Source organism: Crinia signifera, chromosome 4 (assembly GCF_055691185.1).
Source record: "Crinia signifera chromosome 4, ASM5569118v1, whole genome shotgun sequence".
NCBI lineage: Eukaryota > Metazoa > Chordata > Amphibia > Anura > Myobatrachidae > Crinia > Crinia signifera.
The window spans coordinates 164,256,719-164,283,642 of record NC_139220.1 but is presented as its reverse complement, the minus strand read 5'-3'; the positions used below and the strand labels follow the sequence as shown (position 1 = coordinate 164,283,642).

Genomic DNA, 26,924 nt, shown 5'->3' with positions numbered 1-26,924 from the left:
AAGTCGGTTTTTGAATGGTTAGTGTGTCTTCATAGAGTGAGAAGTTTAGTAAGTTAGTAACAGTGGCGTCAGTCTCTTAGCATGTAGGCAAAAACACTCATATATTTTTAGGTCAGGTAGACACTCAAATCAATCACTGACACATCAGTATCAACACACTTCTCTCTCCATGTATCCAAATATACACAGGTAGCCACACAATTGGTTTTATAGCTCACCCTTAGTTGTTGTAACGGGGAGCCCGTAGCTTGGTTCAGTGACGGGAGTGCCACCAAGCTACCTCCAAACTTTCACTTGAGTGGCTGGAGAGTGGGTTGGGGGGGATAGGTTGAGGTTTTGCCTAGGGTGCCCAGAAGTCTTACACCAGCCCTGATTCCTTATGCTTGTTGGTTTCTGTTCTATAAGTCCTGAGTTGCTGAGAAACGTTACCATCTCTACGGGCTGCTGAAAATTGACTGATGACAATATTAAATGGTAACCCTTTTTATTATTTATTTATGACACCATTGTCCAAATCTGGATTTTCATATTTGCTTTTAACAGAACAAGAAAAGAAGTGTCACAGTGAATGTTTGTAAAATATGTCATAAATCTTGCACCAGACTTCAATGAAAACCATGGATACTTATGTGCTTGCTTCTGTAGAAATCTTCACAGGTTTATTGACATTTCATGAATTGTCTCTGTGTTAGTGGGATGTGGATGGGATTTTGTAAAATGTCAATTAAACTGAGTCTGTTGCTACGCAAAGGCTACACAAAGGTGCACAACTACAGAACAAATTGGGTTTGTTCCCACCCCACTGTAATTAACTTTGGGATTCTGAATGTTTCCTCTGGGACCCCTATTAACCCCTGTCCTCCATTCTCACTATTAGTAAATCTGTTATCTTGCTCATTTAGGATGTTTTTGTACCTGTATATACAGTAATACGGTAATATAGCTATGCTGCTATAGTAAAATCCTGCCTTGCATATTTATGTTCATGCCTTGCAAATGGATGTGAAGATTTCGCAGCCGAGCGAAAATGTTCAAAACCCTTGGTAAGAGGATGACAAATGTGTAGATCGTGTAACTGAAGATCTATCATTGGTGGTGTCCCAAAAATGGTAGTTTTCAGCTGTGGACCCAGGGGTGGGTCCACAGCTGAAAACTACCATTTTTGGGACACCAACACCTGCCGATTATGTATTATACTGCCCACCTTTATACAATTATTTAGCGCTTGTGATTGTTTTTGTTATTCATCTTTTTCTTGTTCAAACATTGCAATATTGTTGAGGATGTCTCTCCACTTAAGGACTTAAGGATTCATTTTTCCACTGTGCACCACTCATCACAGACTCAGAGTAGCCAGAGACTTACTCGGCGGCTACTAAGAATACAGGCATATACGGCCTGGAGCTGACATCACACTCCCTCCCCTAAAATGCTTGAGAATGCCTGCATTTTCCCGGAATCTCTCAGCATTTGGCCACGCCTAGAGTTTTCTTGGCACTCCCATGAAACAGCAGGTTACCACCCCCAGACAGCTTCTTCCTGACAATCACCTTGAAAATGGCTTGCAAATAGAAAAAGTAGCAGTCTCCATAGCTTAATGCATCTGCACTGTGACCCATACTCATGCACAGTTCATCAATAAATGGCCACTGTGCCAATCCGCAGTTGAGGGATCAGGTCTGAATCAAGCCCAAATTACCAACCAATCAGATCATAATTGTAATTTTTCCAATACAATTGGGAGTTAGGAAATGATTGGCTGGTACTTTATCTCTGTCCACTTTATTTATCCAAGGCTTAGCACATAGACCCTATCTGTTATTGATTGAACCTGTCATTGAAATCTTATTAAAAAAATGGGGTCTAGATGGAGCTTATTGGGGCACCCTCGGGATTCTTTATTCATTACAATTATTATTTTCTTTTGTAAACATTATTTTACGAAGCTGTGAGATTGATTAGTACCCATATTCAGCTAAATAAATATTACTAGCAAAAATTCCTACTCTAAAAGTTAACAGCAGCAGCAGGCTATAGATAAGTGCACACCAGCACAGATACTGAAGACCCTGTGATCACTGTTCTTCTGTCTCTCTCTATCCCGTCATCAGAGTCATCAGCAGGAACACCTGAGCAGTTACAGCAAAGCGCAGTGATGACAGCAAATCACTCTACTTGTCAAGAAATCTGGCGGAACCTGGAAAATCTGAAGAGTTTAGGAGGTCCATGCAGAGCACCAGTAAATTTAGGGACAAAATGAGATGCAACTGCAGGATGCAGGAGAATAAGCAGCTACTACTTCAGTGTTACAATGTAATGGTATATCCACCTCAGTGATTGCAACATGCTTTATTATGATACTGAGAATGTTGCATTCATAATAAAATTATGCACACTACATTTATTTCAAAGTAATTAAATGTACATTTTTTTATTGTGTTTTATCCCCCTATAAAAACTTAGTATCTTAGTTCAACACTGCTCATTATGTATATGTACATTGATTTGTCTTTACTGTAAGCTTTAATCATTTTTATTGTTCTGTGTTATCTGGCGAATCTCTGTAATCATATATAACTATACAAACCCAATAAACCCCAATTTCTTTGAAACTTAGTAACTACAACACCTAGAATGTTTTAAGGAAATTTCTTGACACTACCCAATAGAAAAACATAGCCAGCATAAAATTCTTCTTACTGCCCAGGAGTGTTGTGTCCAGTAATTCCCAGACCTTTTAAAGTGCTGCATTAAAGTAGTCACTTTTGCAATACATTAGTTCCACTCGAGTGAGATGGTACATTGCCACTTATTTGTATATGTGTTGTGTATTCCCTTGCTATGTGATTGCTATACATATTAAATAAATGCAATATTATGAGCAAATGTTCAGAGTGACAGTGAATGTGTTACAAGGCTTTCACTTTGCAATAAACCTTGTATGTGCTCTCATGTGGGACTTTACCATTAAAGCAGCATTGTCAGTTTTTAAATAAGTTTGCAGTAAAAAAAATATCTTGTGAATCACAAGGCAAACAGAACTTTACATTATAATGTCACAGTTGATGTTGAAATGCACATAGCTTAGAAGTAGACATTTTAGAAATATAGGGGTAGATGTATGAAGCAGTGATAAGAGAGGGGAAGTGGTAAAGTACCTGGCACTTTATCACTGGTCAATCAGCTCCTAACTGCATACCTCCCAACTTTCATTGGTGGTAGCGAAACCTCCTGCGCTCCTGAAATTTTGTGGGCGTGGACTTCAAACACATTACTTATGTGAGGCCACGTCCATGTTTTTCCGCTGCTGCCCCTCTGCCTGCGGGGAATATACACTGTGTGCATGTGCACGGTGTCTATTCCCCCCTGATAAGTCAGTGGCAGCGGGGACTCCCAACTGCCCCCCTCCCACCGTAGTACACTGCTGGCACCGGGTGGGACGCAGGAACGCCCTAAAAAACTGGGATGTTCCCGTGGTAACAGGGACAGTTGGGAGGTATGTAACTGTCCCTTTTAAACCCAGCCTATAACTTACCAGTCAGGAGCCGATTGGCTGGTGATAAAGTGTCTTATTCTAGTTCACTCTTTCTGACAAACTCCTTCTCAAATGGACAAAACCATGTGCACTGCAGGTGGGGCAGATATTACTTGTGCAGAGAGAATTAGATTTGGGTGGGGTTTTACTTCAAAGTGAGATCTATATTGCAGTGTAAAAATAAAGCAGCCAGTATTTTCCCTGCACAGAAACAAGATAACTCACAGAAATCTAACTCTCTCTGCACATGTTACATCTTCCCCCCTGCAGTGCACATGGGCCTTATTCTTGTTCACTCTTAGAGGCAAATTCCTTCTCAAATGGCCAAAACCATGTGCACTGCAGGTGGGGCAGATGTAACTTGTACAGATAGAATTAGATTTGGGTGGGGTTTTTCTTCAAAGTGAGATCTATAGTGCACTTTAAAAATAAAGCAGTCAGTATTTTCCCTGCACAGAAACAAAATAACCCACCAAATCTATTTCTATCTGCACCTGTTACATCTGCCCCCTGCAGTGCAAATGGTGTTGTCCATCTGAGAAGGAATTTGCCTCTAAGAGTGAACTAGAATAAGGCCCATGGTTTTGTCCAGCTAAGAAGGATTTTGTCAGAAAGAGTGAACTAGAATAAGGCCCAAAGTACCAGGCACTTTATCACTTCTCCCTTATCACTGCTTCCTACATCTACCCCAGAGTGTCTACAGACAGGATTTATATTTGTGCACATTGCCAGTATTAATGAAACTGGGAGATTATCGGACGACTGCTTATACATAGCGGCCACACAAGTTAATTTTGGGATGTGCCCGCAGTGAGAATTTATTCAGGAAGGGATCGTTTGGGAGAAGGCATCATTACGATCTTTGAGAAAAGGTTTTTTTTTTAGTCCGCACTTAATTTTATGAGGGTATTCTGTATTTGTTAGACCAACATTGTTTTCATCAAAGGATGATCTACAGTATGGTATAGCCTGTTGGTGGTGCTCCCAGAACAAGTTTCAGAGAACTTCACTGGAAAGGGAGGGGTCTTGCGGTAAGATGCAAGAAAAGACTGATTCAGTCTTACCTGGGGCACACTTTAGTTTGATGTATGTTGTATTAGTGTCATTTCCTTGCAAGCAGGAAATTGCTTAACATAGATGCTGTATAAAATAAATGCAAAAAAAAGGGGTTTTAAAATTAAGATAAACCTCCAAAGGCTTTTTCCTGAGGACATCCGACATATGTTAACAAATCTTCGCAAATGGAGAAAAATGTTTTCTGTGTTTTATATTTGAAGAGTTTAATCGCACCTGATTTGAAAGGTGTAGATAGATATCTGTGTGTAATTTTTAATCAATTGTATATCTGCATCTGAATTAATAAGGTGCAGCCAGACATTGGGGATACAAATACTATTATATTCAAACATCCCCAATAATAGTGACAAATGTCACACCTCCTTTTAAGAAATAAAAATTAAAAGTTATGTTTTAAGATATGACACTAATACAACATACATCAAACTAAAGTGTGCCCCAGGTAAGACTGAATCAGTCTTTTTCTTGCATCTTACCCCAAGACCCCTCCCTATCATTACGATCTTATAAACAGAAAACATGGCGCCAATGTTGCAGTTCCTGCGGGCTATTCTGGGAGCCCATAAACTCACTTAGGGCCAGATGTATCAAGCTTCAAAAAATGATAAAATGGAGAGTGATAAACAACCAGTCAATCATGTCATGCTACAGGCTGGGTTTGACAAATGATAGGTAGGAGCTGATTGGCTGATTGTTTATCACTCTTCACTTTATCACTTTTTGAAGCTTGGTACATCTGGCCCTTAGAGAGTCATTGTCCCCCGCATTTGTGTCTTTTTTGTGAATGTGTATAAATGTTTTGAGATACTTTGATTGGTCCAGAGAGCTTCTATGTTCATTCGGGTGGCTAGTACATTTGCGTTGTATCGCATGTCTCTATGCTGAAAATCGTAGCTGTGTAGGCATTACTATACAAATTGGAATCATGATCTATGTGAGCAGTTATTAATTAAATTTAAATGTCCATGTGTAGTCAATTTAAAGATCAATGAATGCAGAAACAACAACAACACATAAAAACTAGAGGCATATGATATTCATTAATACAATGCAGTTCATTGTGGTTAGTGTGGTGACCTCCTGTGGGGTCTCACAACCATTAGCAAATACACAGGGGCTTCCCCACACTCTGAACAATCAAGTCTAAGCCGTTCTGTGTTGCTTTACACAGTTAAGATGCCAGGCAGCATTTTGTGTCACTTGTTTCACAGCTGTTCTCATTCTCTGCAAGCAGCATATTCTTGTTGCTCTAAAACAGATGAATCCCAGTGATTGTGTTCTTATTTTAAAGCATTTGTTGCAAGCCCACTGCATGACCTTGCCTGACAGGACCTGATGGCAGTTGAAGTTCACTTTGCAATGAAGTTTCACATTTTCCATCATGCAAATGTTCAAGTAGAGCCATAAAGCCAGAAACGTCTCCAAGGACCATGAAATGTACAAATGGATGATTAGGGCTAAATTTACTATAGGGTGGCTTTTATAAGAGGCTGATTTTGTGGGTCTGACTTGAAATGTATAATGCCAAATAATATTAAATGTCAATACAGGCATCTTTTGCATCTAATGTTATTGCTGAATAGATATTGGTGTCCAACCCACTGGGATTCTGGGACTTGCAAAAGCCCCTGCTTAGTGAATATTTCCTTTAGTGTTATTTGCAAAATGCAAACAAATAAACATGGCCCTACTGTATATTTGCTGATGTTTTTGAATGATGGAAATAAAACTTAGCAGGGGATTTCAATATTAAGACCACAGAAATTGAATCTTGGCTAAGAGTCAGATGTAATTTTGCCTGATTAAAACAAATGTCTCACTATGTAGCCATATAAATGCAATGTTATACTCGCTATCTGCACAATAATAATATTGGAAACTAATCATAAAAGTTTGCTATTTTATAGACTAATAGATGGGTTTTATTCAAAACTGCTCTTATAAATAGACATACTAGACCAAGGCAACATAGCGAACATTGGGGGCAGACATAGGCAAGATGCAGCACTGAAGTGCTGAATAAAGACATACTAAAAATTCTAATGCAAAATATACCCTATGCTACACTGGATTTATAGAATAATATTTCTGAACACATAATAGCATACATTATGATCATAAACAGTGAAAATTCAATTATACATTAACATATTACTACCTTTGCTCTGCCAAACCTAACACTTCGAGTGCCAATCCTCTCTGTGAGCGATGTGCAAAATATCCGCTAAAAATTCCAGCGTTGTTCACAATTGTTATATAAATTCAAATAAAAAATGTGCAAACAAAAAAATTATATCATATATATATAAGTTAAACATTACAAGTCATTATTATGAATAAAAATGTTTATTTGGCAATTTTTACATAATCACTTGGCACTCAAATGGTTGAACCTTAGGGCCAGATTCTCTAAGCTTCAAAAGTGATAAAATGGAGTGTGATAAACAGCCAGCCAATCAGCTCCTGTCTGACATTTTTCAAACACAGTCTGTGCCATGGCAGGTAGGAGCTGATTGGCTGGCTGTTTATCACTCTCCATTTTATCACTTTTGAAGCTTAGAGAATCTAGCCCTTAGTCTGGCAATTTGCATTGGATATTATCAAGTAGGTAAAGTTTTCTCAGAACGATTAGGTGGGATGCACTAACACGAAAATGTGCTAAAAACCCTGTTATCGGGTTTTTACCTCATTTTTGCATGCTCTAAAGCCCATCCGCCAGGGCAGCGATGCGGAGGGTGCCGCCACCTTTTGCTGGCAATACCATGTGGAAGCCTATGGGCTTCTCTCCGCAGCACTCTGTGAGGGATCCTTTATGTGCTGGGAGGCAGCATGCCCCACGGGCCGGTCGTCACTCTGCACATGTGAAGAGGGACTCCCAGTTCTTAGACCCAGAAGTCGAAAAGAGCTGTCCCTTGCGTTACTTATCGCATATGTTAGTGCAGATGCAATTATTAATAATGGGGTAGCCGGCGGAGACAGGCGGTGGATGTTAGTACATCCCGCCCATTGGCTTAAACAGACTGAGAGAACTTCTGTGAATGTCACAGGGGTGGCTAAAGGTATGGACTGGCAGGGCTGCTGGCCAGAGCACCATAACATTAAGGGCACGACCATGCACAGGGCTGCTATCAAAAATTGTGAGGCCTAGGCATGGCAAATAGGAAAATACTCCACCTCACTCACATACAGCCTTGGCCAACCTTCCTCCCACACACCTATACACCTCTAACCCAGCTACCTATCTCTCACACACATATACACAGTCCAACCCCAGCCTCCTCCCTCCCACACCCATATACCCCAGTTCTGCCCCATCAATCTCCCTCTTACACATATTCCTAGCCCTGCCCCTGCCACCTCTCTCTCCCACTCCTATACGACAGCTCTGCCCCATCCACTTCCCTCTCATGCATATGCCCAGCACTGCCCTAGCTACCTTCCTCTCACACCTACACTCTAGCCACCTTCCACTCACACACATACCCAGTCCTGCTCCAGCTTCCTCCCTCTCACATCTATACTCCAGCCACCTTACTCGTATACATATATGTTCTGCCCCAATTGAATTCCTCTTAAACATATACCCCAGCACTGGCTCATCCATCACCCTCTTACACACATATACTAAGCCCTGCCCCATCCACCTCCTTCTTACAAATCTATACCCCAACCACCTTCCTCACACACACATAACCAGCCCTGCCCTAGCGAGCTCCCTCTCACACATCTCTGCTCAAGTCACCTACCTCTTGTGCATATATGCTGATGTCACATTCACCTCACACATAGGGATACATTTACTAAGATGGGAGTTCTATTACAGATGGGATGTTTCCTATAGCAACCAAACAAATGCTATCTTAAATATTCTAGAAGGTGCTAAATAAATAAGAATCAGAATTTGATTGGTTTCTAGGGGCAATATCCCAACTTCTATAGAACTCACGCCTTAGTAAATTTACCCCATAACCTTTCACATATATACTGTATATGCTCCTGCCCCCTCCATGTCCCTTTCGCATCTGTGAGGATTAAAGGTAAAGCATTAAAAAAACACTGAATAATTTATTTTTGGAAAAAATACAAGTGTGAAGAATTCAATCAGCAGGTGAACAAATAACACATGTCTATAGCATTAAAAACAGATGTTCTAGTTTCCAGGATTGTACAAGAATTGGATATACAGTATCTATGCATACTCTAAGTTACTGTGCAAACTGCAATACAGTATTGCAGCTCGCTGATTGTTGGATCCCCCTAAATCTGCATGCAATACTTCTTAACTGCTGAGCCAATTTACTAAAATAACAGGAACACGTAGTGGTGTAACTATAGAGGGTGCAGGGCTTCCCACTGCTATGCAGAGCCCCAAGGCCCAGCAGGCAATCCCCTGCAACCTTTTGAATGTTTTGTTTTTTTATTCGTAGTGCTGGCGGATTCGACAGTTCACTCACTGGTAGGGAGCAAAGCGGGAGGTGGAGCACCAGGGGTGTACCAGAAAGCAGAAGAGATATTTTGTGATACAAAAACACATTACTTTCTTCCTATCAAGTTTGGCAACATACTGTGCAAAGGTTATATATTTAGGAGACAAGACATGGTGCACAAACAGAGGTATTAAGCAGGTTGGATTGCCCCACATAGGTACCATATGAGAAGTTAAGATAACCACTTGACAGCCTAGAAGCTACAAGGGGCATCCACAAATTAATAGTCCACATATTAAAGGTTACACTTTCGCGACTGGAGAACAGTATTATATGTTTTAAATTACATGATTAAAACCGATGCTTGATAGTATATGATTATAATCAATGTTTTTTCTGTACTGGGACAATATATAAAGTAGGGACAGGAGCACCCCTAAAATAAAAAACTCCCTAAAGCAACACAAGTGACTACTGTCACCCTTCCTTTTAAAAAGTATGATATATTAAAAGTTATGTTTTAAATTGATAACAATACATCAATACAACATATAAGCGTGCCCCAAGTAAGACATACTAATTCCTAATTCCTTTGCACTCTACTGCAAAAAAAAACCCTTACCTAAGTTCTCTGAAACTTAACTTGGAAGCACCACCAACAGGATATGTGAGAGATCATCTGAAAATTAACTCTATGTTGGTTTTTTCTACTATCAAAATTGAATAGGATTATGTGCAGACCAACAGAAAACTTTCTTGTGGACTATGGGGGAGGGATGACAGATTTAGCTTATGCTATCTTCCTACCATAGAGCGGACCAGTCAGCAAGTTCAGTGCAGACTTGTGGCCCCACATCCTCTCTATGCCTCTCCTAGGGATGGCCATCGTTGTGGTCACCATCGATGGTTAGCATTGATGGGAATATAGCAAGAGGCCATTGATGGTTACAAACAGTGCAATGGATAACCATCAATATTTTCATTAACTGATGGGCAACCATATTTTTCACTGACTTTCGGGTGGGCCAATAAGAACCTAGTGGTGGGGCTTTACATGTTTAAGGGAATTAGCTATGCGTCTTGTGTCGGCACTTGTAAAGAAAAATCAGTTATGCTGTGCCATCAATGAAAAGAAACATATGGTGCTCCCCCTTGAATGGCAAAAGTGTTCAACATAGGCCATAAACCATAGATGATTAAGAATCATGAATGGTCGATGGCCATCACTACTCTCTCTTCCTGGCAGGCTTCCTGCAAGTTACTAAATGGGCAGGCGTAACTAGTTGGAGCACAAGCTCCAAACAAAGGCAGTGGAGGGGGGCACTGGCGAGGCAGCAAGTGTTATAAATGCATGCAGCGCTGCTTGGCACTGCACTCAACATTTTATGCTGTAATTAATAAAAAGCATGGGCAGAACTAGCCACAGAAAGGTATGGCCAGACACAGGCAGCACCAACTGAGAAGACTGTTGGGTAACGGGGACATTACTGGCTAAAGTTCCTTCTTGCTTCTATGCCTGATTTTATTCCCCTTCCCATGGCTGGAGTGTGCTATCCTTTCTTCCTGGTACTATAGCAGAATGTGGAATATTGATTGGTCACTGGGGAATGCAGAAGTGACACTTTTGCAGCTGCCTCAATTGAACTTACCTTAGAAAAAGGGTTTTCAGAGGGGGAATTTTGTGCAGCTGTGAGAGAAACAGAGAAGATCCTTTTACTAGAAACATGTTCTTTAGAATGTACAATTCCAAATGGTATCCTTCCATCTACTTGTATTGTTCCCCTATTCTTTCCATCATCTCCTGTTATTCCCCCTACTCCTTCCATCTCCCCCTTTTGCTTCAATTTCCCCTTATTCTTCTCACTATTCCTTCTGTCATCCCCTATTTTTCTCCCTATTCCTTACATACCTCCATAATCCTTATGTCACCCTCTATTATACCTTCTATTCATTGGCATAGATACTGAGGGTGCAAGGGCTGCAGCTGCTATGGTGGCCAAGACGTTTCGAGGGCCCACATCTCCCCCTGCATTTAATCACTGGCTGCTGTTGTTCCCCTTTCATACCCATGGATTAGAGGGACATTGGAAGCAGGAAACCACAGTCATTCTATATGCAATTCCAGAGATAGAAGAGTAGCTGGAACCTGCTTGCGAACTCCCAATCCTCCCAGGAGAAGCAACCTGCGGCCAGTAGCAGAGCGCCAATGGGACACAGGTGAGAAAAATGCCTGGAAACACCAGAACATTCTGAATATTCTATGACTGCTCTCTGCCCCCTCTCTCCATTTCTCCTTCTCTCCCCTGTGCCCTCTCCCTATCTTTCCTATCCTGCTCTCTCCCCTCTGACCCCCTCTATATTTTTTCCTGAAACCTTTTTATCACTTTCTCTCTATTTCTCCCTAACACCCACTCTCTCACTCCCCTCTCTTTCTCTCATTTCCCTTTTTTCCATGACACACTTTCTCCCTCCCTCCCTCCCTCCCTCCCTCCCTTTAACATCTGATTTGTCTCTCAATCCCCTCACTCCCTTGGATGCTCTCCTAAGGTGCAGTGAATTGAAATTGAGGGGGGGGGGCTTTTAAGATTTTGCTATGGGGCTCTAGTTCTAGTTACAAGTGGGGTACATAAACAATGTCTCTCAAACTGCTACATATACAGCTGAATATTGCTGAATGTGATATTGGGCTGATTCAGATGTGGTTGGAGGAATCATAGCTGCAGATTCCTTGGGATAGTAGGGTAATGTACAGAAATTAAAAATTTGGCGAAGTGTCTACAACAAGCTTATGTCATTAGTCGTGAATGATATTCAACAACATCCCCAAAATGCCTTCTCAGGGAAAAGGAATCTGTCTATGTTTTAGTGTGAGCACCTTGCCATACCTAGCAGTTATATCTCTGTAATTTGGGTTGGCGCTTACCGGCAGGCAGAAAACTGACCGTTTTATGCCAATCATCAGGATCCCAACACCTGGCGAGTAAGTATACTAACCATCTCCCCCCCTACCTCCTGAATCTTGTTACCTGTAGTCTAACCTTAACCCTCACCTCCCGCAGCCTAACCTCAGTGCAGCTCTTTAGTGACAGTTATGGTCTAAATGGTAGAAAATGTCTAGGTAGACAATCAATAGGTCGAAATGCACAAGGACAACATAGACAAAAGGCCAAGCAATAGGTCGCTATGGAAATGGTCAACACATGAAATGGTCAACATGAGTTTTTCATGTTTATTTGGTATTAATCTGTACATTTAATCACATGGATGCCAAATTAGTATACCATGTACCCTTGTGTGGCTCCACATACTCAGATCCAAACGCCTCACTTTACTGTTCCCAACCACATGGAATCCACATGGAAAAAGTCCAAAAACAGAAAAAGATTTAAAAAACCACATATTGATCTTTTTTATGTCAGCCATTGCCATGTCAACATTGTGCATGTCAAACATTTGGTGTCAACAGTATACCTAGACAACCCCCCCCCCCCTGCAGCCTAACTCACCATAACCCTCCCTGGCATACTTATATTTGGGATGCTGACATGATCTGCATAACCCTTAATTTACTCTGATCGGGGTAATATTGTTTTGATATAAAACTGCATTTGTGATGCAGTCCTTGGCCTCACCACACCTGGGAAATTGGAGTCCTTGATTATTGTGAGTGCAGTTTTTTGTGTACCGGTAGGTCCAGCCTCCCAAGAAAGTTTAAATTGATTAAAATGTGTATATATAGCCTTTATATTAGTTGCTATACTTTTATTTTTATGTGGTTTATATACATTTTATATATAAACCACATAAATATAAATGTAATTAGACTAATATAAAGCTTACGTACACACTTGAATAAAAATGTAAGCTTTTCGGAGGCTGCAGCTAGGCATACACTTGCTGCTAGTTTTAAGATTATACAGGGACTGATGGGAAAATTTCCCTCTGTCCCTTAAGTTTTGGCAAATTTAAGGATTTTCTTCATATAACTCCATTCTGACATGGCATTATATTAAGTAAATATTTAAGAGGAGGCTAAGGGCCAGATGCACTAAGCTTCAAAGAGTGATAAAATGGAGAGTGATAAATCACCAGCCAATCAGCACCTAACTGCAATGTCACAGGCTGGGTTTGAAAAATATCAAGAAGTTTTGTAGCTTAGTGCATCTGGTCCTTAAAGTGTTGATACTGGATTTATAGCATAAAACATTAAAGCACAATAGAGAATAATGGATTGGTTTTAACTCTGCGATATTCAGCTAGATGTTTAGCGATGGGGGTTATTAGAGAAGATAACTGCGATATCTATCTTCTCCATTAATCCATTGTTAAATAGGGGAATGTTGAAACACTCTTTTCCACATTTTTATCACGAAAATAAATGCCTTCAATGATTCCATGCCAACTGCAATGCTGCTAAATATATTTTAGCTAGCAGCTGCTATAGTCTATGCTATGATAGTTTATAGAAACTGCTGCTAATGGGCTGCAAAGTAGGGCAATGAAACTAATGGGGGACCATAAGCAAAAATTAAAAATCCCTGACTCAGAACCCCGATCTTTCCATTATTAAGTATTTCTCAATTCCCCTACCTTTGCATTGTAAGAACAGGGAATTGGGGCAATCCATTGCAAATATTTGACCCCCGTTACATAATAAACAGTAAATATTTGGTTTTGCCACCATTGTTTATTTTTTTGCAAAATCTTCTTAAGATATGTTGACTTTAGTGACATCACGTACAATGGTATGTTTTGATGTACCTAGTTCTCTACCAAAGCAAGTTCGTCCTATCTCATAAAGTGAAACAGAACAGTAATAAAGGCTTTGCTTGCTATGCATGTAGCACATTGGAGCATGTAGTTTTGTGGCCCCTTGCAAAATGTGTTGTTTGATGGCGTAACACTATTAAAATATGATATGATGAAGGTATGAAGATTATGCATTGTCTATTGCTTAGATGAAGGGTACATAGGCCGGAATTTACTAAGATGGGAGTTCTATTTCACATGGGATGTTGCTATGGGTAACCAACCAGATACTATCTATTATCTTCTAGAAGGTGCTAAATAAATAAAAAGAAGAGTTGTATTGGTTTCCCATAGCACCATCCCATGTAAAATAGATCTCCTATCTTAGTACATTTCTCCCACAGTGAGGCATAGTTGCGATAATATAAGACATTTGAACACAGTGGGCCTTATTTTGATTCATGTTTAGTGTCTGCGCATGCGCAGGCACGTTTGTCGCATGTGCAGACACAGGGTGCGTGCACCCATGGCAAACTTTCGGTTCGCCGGGTGCACACACCCTACATGCCGAGGGGGGCGGAGAAGGGCGTGGGGTGCTTGGCAGCTCATTAGCATATGGGAACGTTCCCATGAGAATGCTGGGCGTTCCCAGGTTAATGAGGCCGTGACGGACATGCGGGGGCGGGCAGCTGACATCTCCGGATGTCAGCTGCCCGCCCTGTACTTGCACAGGGCGCCTGCAATTTAGAGTGACTATATAGGTCACTCTGAACTGCGTGCACGGGAGAAATCATTCGATGGTCACGGCCATCGAATGATTTCTCCCTGCCTGCGAATGGATGATTATGTAAATCATCCATTCGTAGACGTGCGAGGGGGGTGGCGGCACTGCGGGCGGAGTCTGATGGACTTGCAAGGCTGCAAATTTTGCAGCCTTGCGAGTCAATCAGAATAAGGCCCCGTAAGTAGAGAATCGCAATTTGCTAATTTTACACTCATTTCATATTTTATGCTCAACTTTGGTCAAATCTACATAGATATCTAAATGCTGATGTTTCATATGAGTAATTGCTATCAAATGTTTTAATGCATATTTAAGTTCTCATTTTTAGAGTTTAGGTGGGCAAGAAATAATCTCTTGTCATCATTTTATCTGATTTAAATTGGGAATTGGATATTTCCTACAATTTGGTTATTTTACATATAAATGCTCTGGTGTGTAAGACAAAGAGAATGAAATGAGCAGAAAGTAATTCCATGTTGAATATACCCACAGCAGGGCATTTCACAGCTACAGTACACTCTATTTAAATTGTTCTTCTGCATGCTGCTTAATTTAAACCTCCAGTTCTCTTGATGCAATATGTTTGCTTCTGCTATTAGTGTTGCTTTTAACATCTTCACAGTTATTGTACTTAGCGGTGTAAATGATTACATACATATGTAGTTGCTGCTTCTCTGTTGTATTGTGTCTATAAAGTATTAGCGGTGGAAGCAAAGGTTCTTTGTCAGTTCCTTTGTGATAATCACAGCAGTAACACATCAGCCCTATAATGACATTTGGTACTTGTTACTTATATGGAATATTATATTGGACAATATCTCACCTACATCTACACAAAGAAGCCGTTTTTTTTGTTGGTTCTCAATTTGTTCATTTACAGTACAAGAGTCATGGAAGAGAATTGTTCATACTTTCGGCCTGATTCAGTCTTGTTCGGCCACGTTCTGATGGTGGGGGGTCTGCGCATGGGTATATTTGCCCATTTGCAGACCCCCTATGTGAACGTCACAGTATAACGCTCGCCGAAGCGTTGGCACAGGTACGGCAGAAAAATGATTCTATGTTGAGCGATCATCCAATGATTTTTGTGTGTTTGCGTACACATCCCCTCACATGCTACCGAGTGGATTCAGGTGGCGGGGGAAGGGGGGGGGGGGGGCACTGCGACAGGCAGCACTTACCCACTCAATAGGCAGCGTATATATGCTGGTCTTAATTAGGCCCTTCATTTTAAAGTGTGCAACACTAGTATTGTGCTTTGTACTTATTTACTTATTTGTACTTATTTACGCTTTAAACACATTTCTAGTACATATGTAATATTGGCATATTTGGTGCACTTGGAGCACTGGTTTTCTGGCTCATTTCTTTATGTTTTCATATGAATTACAGGCCTGCACGAACTGCCGTAAGCACAATGTCAACACACAACCTTATGATGGGTCTTATGATCCCCTGTATTAAAAAGGTTGACTTTTACATCTAATGTAATTAGCCTAGAAATATGTCACAGACTTAAAACAGCATGGCATTTCAGGCAAGAGATGACTTAATACTGGATATCAGGTGAAATATGACATGTGATTGCCTAAAATACAACTATGTTCAGTCCTCTTTGACCCAGAAAATGTTTCTTTGAAGTGTCTGTGAAGTGTCTTCAAGCAGATATACTGTACTAAATATAATCCTTATGGCTTCTTTTTTAAAGACTTAGAGCAAGATCTATTAGTTGGACAATGCTGTAAATCCTTAGAAAAGTAACACTTTTGCATTATTATTGCATCACATATGGCTCCCATTATATATGGAAACAATCCACAGAAGATATCTATGACCTCTGGTTTGGTTCAAAAGGTAGAAGTCTGTATATGTTTCTATGGGCCTGCAATACGCCCCTTTGTAATAAGCTCCAGAAAGCGTAACTTTCCAGAGCTTGTACCCAATAGCTGGGGCCATCATTAAATGGCATTAGCCAGTGTAGCATATTGGCTTCAATTCCATAAAGTGCTCTGGAGAGTGATCTGGAGCCAAAGGCCATGCATGTATCAACCACATAAGTGATGACATCTGGGTATCCTGGAGATATCTCAGCAAGTATAACATTGGATAATTCCAGCAGATACCTCCGCAGCTGAAATACAGCACGCTCTGAAAAAAAGTGGTGTGGTTGTTTCAAGATGCACAATAAGGAGGCATTTGAAGAAAAATGGATGGCATGGTCGAGTCGCCAAAGAAAGCCCTTACTACGCAAATGCCACAAAGCATCCCGCTTACAATACTCCAAACAGCACAGAGACAAGCCTCCAAACTTCTGGAACAAAGTCATTTGGAGTGGTGAGACCAAAATTTTACTTTTTGGTGACAACCATAAACATTACATTTGGAGAGGAGTCAACCAAGCCTATGATAAAAGGTACACCATTCCTACTATGAAACACGGAGGTGGATTGCTGATGTTTTGGGGATGTGTGAGCTACAAAAGCACTGGAAACGTGGTCAAAATTGATGGAAAGATGAATGCAGCATGTTATCAGAAAATACTGGAGGAAAATTTGCACTCATCAGCCCAGAAGTTGCGCATGTGATGTACTTGGACGTTCCAACATGGCAATGATCCAAAACACAAGGCCAAGTTGACCTGTCATTGGCTACAGCTGAATAAAGTGAAGGTTCTGGAGTGGCCCTGACCTCAGTATCATTGAGACACTCTGGGGAGATCTCAAACGTGAAGTTAATGCAAGACAGCCCAATAATTTACAGGAACTGGAGGCTTTTTGCCAAGAAAAATGGGCAGCTTTACCATCTGAGAAAATAAAGAGCCCCAATCCACAACTACCACAAAAGACTTCAAGCTGTCATTGATGATAAAGGGGGCAATACAAGTTATCAAGAACTGGGGTATGTAAACTTTTGATCAGGGTCATTTGGGTAGTTTCTGTTGTCATTATGATTTAAAAGGAGTAAACACAGTTGTTTGACAATAAATGGCTTCACCCAACCACCAACCATGAGTGAAAGAAAAGTTTGTGGGTTATCATTTGTATTCTCTGACAAATGCCCAGAAAATCACAAATTCTGCTAGGGTATGTAAACTTATGAGCACAACTGCGTGTATATATGTATATACTGTATATATATATATATATATATATATATATATATATATATATATATATATATATATATATATATAGTGTATATACAGTAGAAATTCTCTGGCACTCCCGACCACTCAGATCACACAGTAGTAAATGGCTCTAGTGCTCACTTTGAACTAAAAAGTTTCAAACAGTGTAATGGCAAACAAGCGGCACTCACAAGTCTTCTTAGTGGAAATGTGAAAATGTAGAAATATTTTATTCCGACATGTTTCGAGTCATGGACCCGTCCTGAGCACACACATGTCTTCTTAGTGGAAATATAGAAACATTTGGTACTTGTGTACAATCACGGCTCCCACGATGTCCATCGTATAGTAAAAAAATCGCATTACATCGCATGCGATTCGATCGCATGCGATTTTTAACAGAAATGCATCCAAATGCATTGAAATTAGTATCAAACATGTTCAATGGCCCCCAAATGTCATTTTTGAGGCTGTACCACCCCCACTATCAACGAGAACCACAAGCGTGGTGAGCGCAGAGAGGCCGCGAGGGGTGGCGGTACGCGTCCTACGACCTTTTCATACCTCCACTATCCACGTCGGCGTGGAGTTGAGAATAGAAAGTGTGGCGAGCGCAGCGAGCCACCGAGCCCGAAGCGTGGCGAGCGCAGCGAGCCCCGCAAGTGGACACGGATACCTTCACAGGTATACGCGTCCCCTCGCGGGCTTCACAGGTGTCCGCGTGCGCTCGCCACGCTTCGGGCTCGGTGGCTCGCTGCGCTCGGTGGTACCGCTGCCCCTCGCGGGCTCGCTGTGCTCGCCACGCTTCAGGTTCGCGTTGATAGTGGGGGTGGTACAGCCTCAAAAAATGACATTTGGGGGCCATTGAACATGTTTGATACTAATTTCAATGCATTTGGATGCATTTCTGTTAAAAATCGCATGCTATCGCATGCGATTTTTCAAAAATGCATAAAAATGCAAACATCGCATCCCATCGCATGCCACTACATTTGGCATGCGATGGGAGCCGTGAAAGTACACAAGTACCAAACATTTTATTCCAACATGTTTCGAGTCATGGACCCGTCCTGAACGGGTTGGGATCATTTGGTCTATTGCATTATGGTAGAAAGTCATTAGGTCGAATCCATTAGGTCGACATGCTAAAAGGTCGACATGATTCTAGGTCGACATGGGAAAAGGTCGACATGATTCTAGGTCGAAAGGTCATTAGTTCGACAGGTCATTAGTTCGACAAGGTCATTAGTTCGAAATTGTCTATGTCGACATTCACAAGGTCGACATGGGGTTTTTCACTGTTTTTTTACCTGAATGTCAACACAGTCGACATGGACACAGTTTAAAGTGCACTGCATCCCCTCGCATCGCTCGCTGCGCTCGCGATGCGTCGGGCACGGTGCCTCGCTACGCTCGGCACACTATTTTATTCTCCCACCATGCCCTAGTGGATGGTAGGGCATGAAATACCGCCTGTCGGCACATGTTGGCTCAAAAAACAGTGAAAAACTCCATGTCGACCTTGTGAATGTCGACATAGACAATGTCGAACTAATGACTTTGTCGAACTAATGACCTGTCGAACTAATGACCTTTCGAACTAGAATCATGTCGACCTTTTCCCATGTCGACCTAGAGTCATGTCGACCTTTTAGCATGTCGACCTAATGGATTCGACCTAATGACTGTCGACCATAATGCAGTAGACCAAATGACCGCATCCCGTCCTGAACATGTCGGAATAAAATGTTTCTACATTTCCACTAAGAAGAATTGTGAGTGCTCAGGACGAGTCCATGTATGTCCAAGTTCTTGATAAAAGTCTAGCCGACATCTAGCCGAAACATCGAATGGAGAACACCAAAGTGATCTGACTGTTTTTTTGGTTGAAGTCCTGGTTGAGTGCCGCTGCATTGTCTCTCTCTCTCTCTCTCTAAAATATATATAGCTTTGTTGTTCTAATTTGTTTAGTTATTATAAAAAACAGATAATCTCACTCCCCCTTGACACATTTTGGCAGCGCCCCCCTTGCCTCAACCCCCCACCACCTTCCCCCCCCCTTACCCCTCTGCCCCCCCCCCCCCTTTACACCTCCGCCGGTGCCTGCCGCTGTGCCGCATCAGTCTGCGGTCCAGGGTCTCCTGTTCCTGCTCTCCCATCTCCTGCTAATGAAAACTGACACTTAGAAAATGGCTGCCCCTGTACAGCAGACCGTTTTTAAGGATGCTAGAGGAGGCCTGCACCTCCTCAAGCATCCTCAAAAACAGTCTGCAATATGGGGGAAGCCTTTTTCTAAGTGTCAGTTTACATTAGCAGGAGCCGGGAGAGCAGAGAGACACCCGGGACCGAAGACTGATGCGGCACAGCGGCAGGTACTGGCGGCCGCATTAAGTGGAGGCAGCGGAAACAATAGCCCCGCAGCCCCCCAGGCGCCCTCACTTACTAAGCGCCTCCCTGCCACTGCGGGGGCTGCGGGGCTATAGTAACGCCACTGGTCCCCGGTGAAACTTAGTCCTAACTATGAGATATGAGGAACATAAATGAATGTTATTATGAGATACTCTTCCTTCCTTCATTCCTTGCTCTGGATGCTGCTGTACTGCAGACAAATATAAGCACGCTCCGGCTATAGATGGAGCAAAATCACATCAAAGAGATGGGATTGCACTAATGATCAGCACGACACAGTAATTATTTCCCCTCTTTAATGAAGGCAGGGCAGTAGAGAGCCTGTATGAGCTCAGATACAATTCAAAGGGCGTGGAGTAATTGTGGGAGTCTTGCATTTCTCTCCTGAACTTTGATTTAGCACAGACCTTGTATGTTAGAACCACCTGATATCAGGAAATAAGAGTTAAGTAAGGTTATCTTTAACCCCTTGGACACTGTGACATTTTTTATGCACTCTAAAAAATGGCCTGTGTTTGCTTTGTGGCGACCATCACGTGGTATCAGTGACTAAAAAACAGAAAAAAATAGTACTTTAAGCACCTTCCTGGCCACACAGCAGCATGAACTTGGTTGAGAAGAACTGCTGCTGCAGTTGCTAGGAAAAAGGGGGCCCCCATCAGACCTGGGCCTGGGTAATTATTACCCCCCCCCCCCCCTCTCATTTACCACTGCATGAAGAGAAACTCAATTGAAATGTAACAACCATGCTAGAAACAAATCTTATAGCAAGTCTCTTGAAAATATGGTAGAAAAAACTGTTACTTTGACTATGCTTTATTTAAGTAAGTCCCTCTCCCCAACTGCTGTGTTTACTTGTTTAGAAAGGCTGTAAGCTAAGAGGAATACGTTAGCTACTGTATTTAAAAATGTGGCTATGAAGTGTTGCTTGTAGGATTAGTGGATCTATTAATATTCAAGGCTAGGCTAAAATATTTCTAGAACTAAACAAAGCCCTGTTTATGTGCTTTTGCTGTACTTTAAAGCACCTAGGGAGCATATTAGGAAGATTACTGGCTGATGCAATGATTGGTTGCTGTACATTGAAGCAGGGCTGGAGCAATATGCTGAGGATCTGAAATAAGCACCCAGAAGTGGCTTTTTTGTATTTTATCATGTAATCAGGCTTGCTACGCCATCTTGAGATGGCGTTTTGATTTTCCCAAAGAGAACAATGATTAAAACTTACTACTGTGCTATGAATTGCTAATCAATAACTCCCCATACTTGTGTATGTGAATATAACATTATATGTAACTTTGGGAATAGAAGAAGAAATCTGACATTTTTTTTGCAGTTACCCGAACATTGAATAGCACACCTTAAAGCTGTAAAAAGTAATTTTATCAGAGGTGAAGATTAATAAAGAAACATGCACAGTTTTATAAAACCAAAGGACCTAAAGGCTACATTTAACAAAGATCATATTGATACTACTAAATATGCGCCAGTATTTAACATCAGATCCAGTGCTGTCTTCTTCCCCTGCAGCGCCGTCTGATGCATTGCTGGCAGCTCAACATTGCTAGTGAAGGGCTAATGACTAATGTGCATGCACTGTTTGCAAAATACTGGAAGGCGTTCATAAGTTATGACTTGTTCTTAAATGGAGTCCTAAGAATTTCAATGCAAATGGCCAGTCCCCTTAAGCAGGCCTAAATACGGTATAGCTGTATTTTGCTTGAACCACAGTCATTATGTGTGTCAAACTTTAATTTCAACTAAGATTAACTTTTGTGGGCTTAACTGAAGTCAAGAAAACAATGCTGACTTTAAAATGTGAGTTTTACCTGAAAACTTGCCTTTAAAACTGTTAATTGTGTTGTGGTTTTCTGCTCTGTGTCACAGAACCAGTAACTAAAGAAAATTGATAAAGATTTAGGACTAGATGCGCTAAGCTTCAAAAGTGATAAAATGGAGAGTGATAAATAACCAACCAATCTTCTCCTGTCTGACATTTTTTCAAACACAGTCTGTTGCATGGCAGGTAGGAGCTGATTGGTTGAATGTATTACACTCTGGAGTGAAAGTTGTGTCCCCTAAGGGCAGTTATGTAAATTATACTTCAGGTATACCAAGAGTTAGTTACTAATGTAATGCAGACAACAAGAATGAAGTAATGGGACATATTATGAGAAATAACTTACAGAAGTCTAGTCACCCAGTTTGCAGGTTAGGCAGTAGGAAATCAACTGACCCACTGTTTTAGTATGCCATTTTTAACTCTTGCTTTCAGATACTGCATATAAGAGATCAACGTGTCTGTGCATTTTAGCAGAGTTTTAAAATATTTAATTATTGTGTATTAGCTCAATAGCACAAGAGTTTGTGTGCAAAGTTTATAAACTGCATAATGCAGCATCTGTAAGAAAATAAATCTTCTTGCACCCTGCACAATATATGTTTCCGAACTGCACTCTACCATACTGCAAGTATAGGACAAGACTAGAGATCTAGTTATTCTGCCTCACTTGACTTTCAGTGTTACTCATTACTACAGCACCAGCTTCGGTGGACAGCTCCGTCAGATAAACTCAGCTGGGGAATTACTACACCCTGTTATACCTCCAAACCACTACACATCACGTCCAGTGCATCCATGCGTGGGGGAACTGTTACAGCTCTGCATTTTCCCAACTGAGCGTCTCACACCAACACAATACAAGTGACAGCGTGTTCCTATAATTGCAAAATGAATTTATTGTTCCCCTGAAGGCTCAATAAACTAGGAAGTCTTCTAGTCTTTATTTATAAGGTTCTATTGGTTTATTAAATTGCACAGACTTTTTTTAGTGCATGAGTTGCAAGGTGCCACTAAGCAATCATATAAATATAACTTTTTTCCACCTGACATAAACTAATATATCAAGTTAAAGGCTCTACTAGCTTTGCAGTGTGATATACGGTTGTATGTGTTTTGGAAAACTTTTAAACTAGGATTTTGTGTTTGTGAAACTGTTTTCTCAACATTGTTAGGTTCAAATACTTTGGATCAAAATGTTAAAAATAATATATTTTATATGTAATATGTGAGCCTGGAATAGATATTTATCTCAGGAGGTCGGTGAAGCCCATGGTAATTGATGTGATTATGTACAGTACTGTACACATTCTAGGCGATCTGGCTGAAATTGACCTACAGTGTGGGTGTCTAATATAAAGCAATAATATGCCACTATTGGATTGAAACATGTAATATCTGAGAGCACATCTTAATAAGATCAACATGCCAGGCGGCCTGTACAAGGACCAACAGTCACTGAGAAACTTCACGTCGGCATTTGTTACAGACTTCAAAGGACTCCCTTTACTTCACGTGTCCAAGACAACCAGATAATAATATGTGTATTAATAGGAGAGCCAGTGTGTGAGACAGACACATACAGGCCACCTCGCTGAATAACAGCCTAATTACAAAGCTAGCACACAAAACAAGGATAAGCCTCCCATTGAAACACAAAAGGGATTCTTGGATTGCACATTTTTCAGGCCCGCACCATTAAGGACACATTAAGAAGCTGGGAAAGGACGCTTACATCCATGCAGCACTGTATGTGTAATTGTGCTGCAAACTATTGATGTCATGTAGAATCATTATATACAGTATAGATAGATAGATAGATAGATAGATAGATAGATAGATAGATAGATAGATAGATAGATAGATAGATAGTACATACACACACTGTAGTACTGCATAGCCACAACCCCCTAGTTGTGGGGAATACAGGTTGCTCTGTCTGGTAGGAAAGCCCTGCTGCTTATGCTGCTCTGTGGGAGGGGGGTGAGGGTCACTGATGGGGGGTGGAGGGGGGGGGGGTGCTGCTGTGGAGGGGGGCACACCGTGACGTCACGCAGCGAGCAGAGGAAAGTTGAGGCGAGCTCTGGCACTGTTTAAATAAGAAGGCAGCGGGCAGTGGCACTGAGCCTCCGGCACATAAACCCCGCACCGACATAAATACACCTCTATTAACATCCAGCTCGCTGCCCGTGTACGCGCCGAGGGAGGTCAGCGACATCAAATATTCCCTCCCAGAAAGCAGGAGGGAAAGGCAGCGCAGCCTCCGCAATCAGCAGCAGCAGCAGACAGACAGAGGTTCTGCAAAGCTGCAGCTGCAGCGCGGACTGTGCATGTCTACAGCTCAGCCCTTCCCTTCCCTGGATCATTGCATCGGAATGAGCACTGAACTCCAGCAGCCCGCTGGCAGCTCCTCCAGCTAAACCAATCAATCCAAGGGACACTACAAGGCTTGTCAAGCCCCAAACAAGCGGCAGGAGACAGACGTGGTCGTGGAAGTGGAACTCCCCATGTTCTAGTGGAGTGGTACAATTACACAGTGGAAGGGAGGGACAGATTTGGGAAGGCAGAGCAGCACTGAGTAGCATCTCAGCAGCACCATGGTGCAGGAGCCCCTGCCGAGCAACACGTAAGGAGACCCTCGCAGGGAGCAGCTACTACTACTACTGTATATAGGGACCCGTCTCGGACAAGTTGCAGCAAAGAAGGGGGAGGAATGTCATAAGCAGCCCCAGCCCAAGTCAGAGACAGCGGCAGAGGGGGAGAACCAGGGGGGCAGGCAGCGTGCATGGGGGGTGAGGAGCAGCAACTGAACGAGGGGAAATAATTGATGGCTCGCATTTATTGCGCAATCGTGTCCAGTCTTTCGGCCAACTCCGGGGAACAGAAAGCTGATTCATGGATCACTGGTGGCTTCCTGTGTCCGTCCCTCCCGCAGAGAATGCTGCCTGAGCTCCCCGTGCTGCCCGAGCCTGTGCTGTGAGCCAGCGCCGCGCTGCCGGAGTCTCCTGTCTTCTAGCAGTCACCCTGGCGGCTTGGGAGCCCTGGATGCATCGCTGTGCTGGGGGATCACTGTGTTACTGTTGCATTCTGGCTATTTGCTGATTTGGGGAACGACATGCAGCTCCTGAAAGCTTTATGGGCACTAGCTGGAGCGGCGATCTGCTGTTTTCTTCTATTTGTGATCCACTCGCAGTTCCTGAAAGAAGGTAAATATGGAGCCCTGTAATGATCTAAGCCCGCAGTGTGCTGTGAGTGGGCTCTATGTGCTGTGCTGTGAGTGGGCTGTGTGTGCTGTGCTGTAAGAGTAGCCCTGTCACTAGTGGAGCGGTGAGAATGCGGTAAGATGAAAGCACTGGCTGCTAATAGACACCTCTGGCTTCCGCTCCTATTTAGCAGCAATTAGCAGCGGAGTGCGTGGGGATGTGCGCTGTGTGCAGGGACAGGGACGCAGCTCTTCTGCAGGTGGAAGGACTCGCAGCCGAGCTTGGGATGAAAAAAAAAATCCTGTTGAGTAATTGGCTTGTTTGGAATCCAGATCAATAGGTGCCCTGATCCCCTTTTTATGCAGCAAGTTTTCAATAGATGGCACTAAAGTTCTATGGAAAAGGGCAGATGAGTGCACATAGGACGCACCAGATTCTGCAGCTCAGCTTCAGGCCTGAATCCATTCAATACTCTAATCATCCCCCCAATGCTTCTAAACAATCTCCAACTGAATTTTGGGTGGTCATTTCCTATTAGTCGTCCCTTTGGAAATATACAGTGTTAAAGGTTAATGGAGGCAAATGATCTCCTCTTTACATGGCCGCATCTGCAGTTTAAACACAAGTAGCAGACAACGCAACATTTATTTTCTGTGGTCTCAGTGGAAAATGTTCACGTTCAGTTGCTGCCTAGTGGTTGTGGAAGCATCATAGGGTCTTACATGATATGTTACACCATTACGGACAGCTAGTTAAAGGCATCTAAATAAGTTGTAGGATTCTGTCACTTGTGAACGTTTAGCTTGGAAGAAAAGGGTTAATATCTATTTTTTGTTTTACAATTCTGTTGATGACTGTCATTTCTTCAATCTCTATATAAATGATGTCCCCATCCCAATCCCTGCTACATATATATTAACCTTGTCATACTGTCTCTATGGGAGAATCAACGTGTCTGTGAATGCATCAGCTTGTTACTTGTGGTGCAACATGGCTTTTCTCTCAAGACTGTTGTTACTGGGGAATGACAAAGCTCCCATCTGTTGCTATAGCAGTATATATTATCAGGCGTATGTATTGATGTAAGTCTGGATCATCTGCTATGTCCTCAACAACCATCAGACGAGAAGCCTCATTGCTTTATTAGTGGTTTTTATGTCAATCTGTATAGTACACACCTTGGTTGGTTGCTATAAAGGCAATAACACTGAATTGGCTACAAAATGCATGTTGCTTTCTTACCCACCTTTTGTTATTGAAGAAGAATGAAGTCTCAGTGAATGTGCTTCTGGTCAATTAATGTGTATATTATGTTAGAGAGCTGCATACAGAGCATCAGTATGTCTTGGGTTCACATTAGCTCGTCACATTCCCACGCTACCCTTTTGTACACAGGCTACTTTAGCTGCTAGGAAGTACTTACTGTGCCCACTGCAAAATATGCTTGGAGATTGACACGGTTCTCCTATAAATCAGCCTGGTCATATTATAGAGTATCGTTTTACTATTGCACTTGTATTTTGCATTTCTCTTTCTTAATGAAGGACTGATTTTTTTATTTTTTAAATGTCAAGGAGAACTTGCCACGGGGATGTCTCCTGTGGTGCAGAAATTTTGATCCTTGAAAAACAGAAATATGGAAAGTTCACAGGAATAATTCTCCTTAAGTGATGAGATACCATTTTCTGGTTTACATCTCTGTTTTTGAAACACATTTTGGAGGTCATTTTTTTTTTTCTTCTCCGAGTCCTTACTGCTTTAATGAGGAATATA

General features: G+C 41.9%; 1 protein-coding gene across 1 annotated transcript in view; it reads left to right on the top strand.

Annotated features, from left to right (window-relative positions):
- Positions 1-24,034: 24,034 nt before the first annotated feature.
- TAFA5 (TAFA chemokine like family member 5) overlaps positions 24,035-26,924 on the top strand; it is a 501,461-nt gene continuing 498,571 nt past the window's right edge. The window contains exon 1 of the mRNA XM_083182914.1: positions 24,035-25,154. Coding sequence (XP_083039040.1) covers positions 25,064-25,154 — 91 coding nt within the window. The 5' untranslated portion in view covers positions 24,035-25,063. The remainder of the gene's footprint in view (positions 25,155-26,924) is intronic.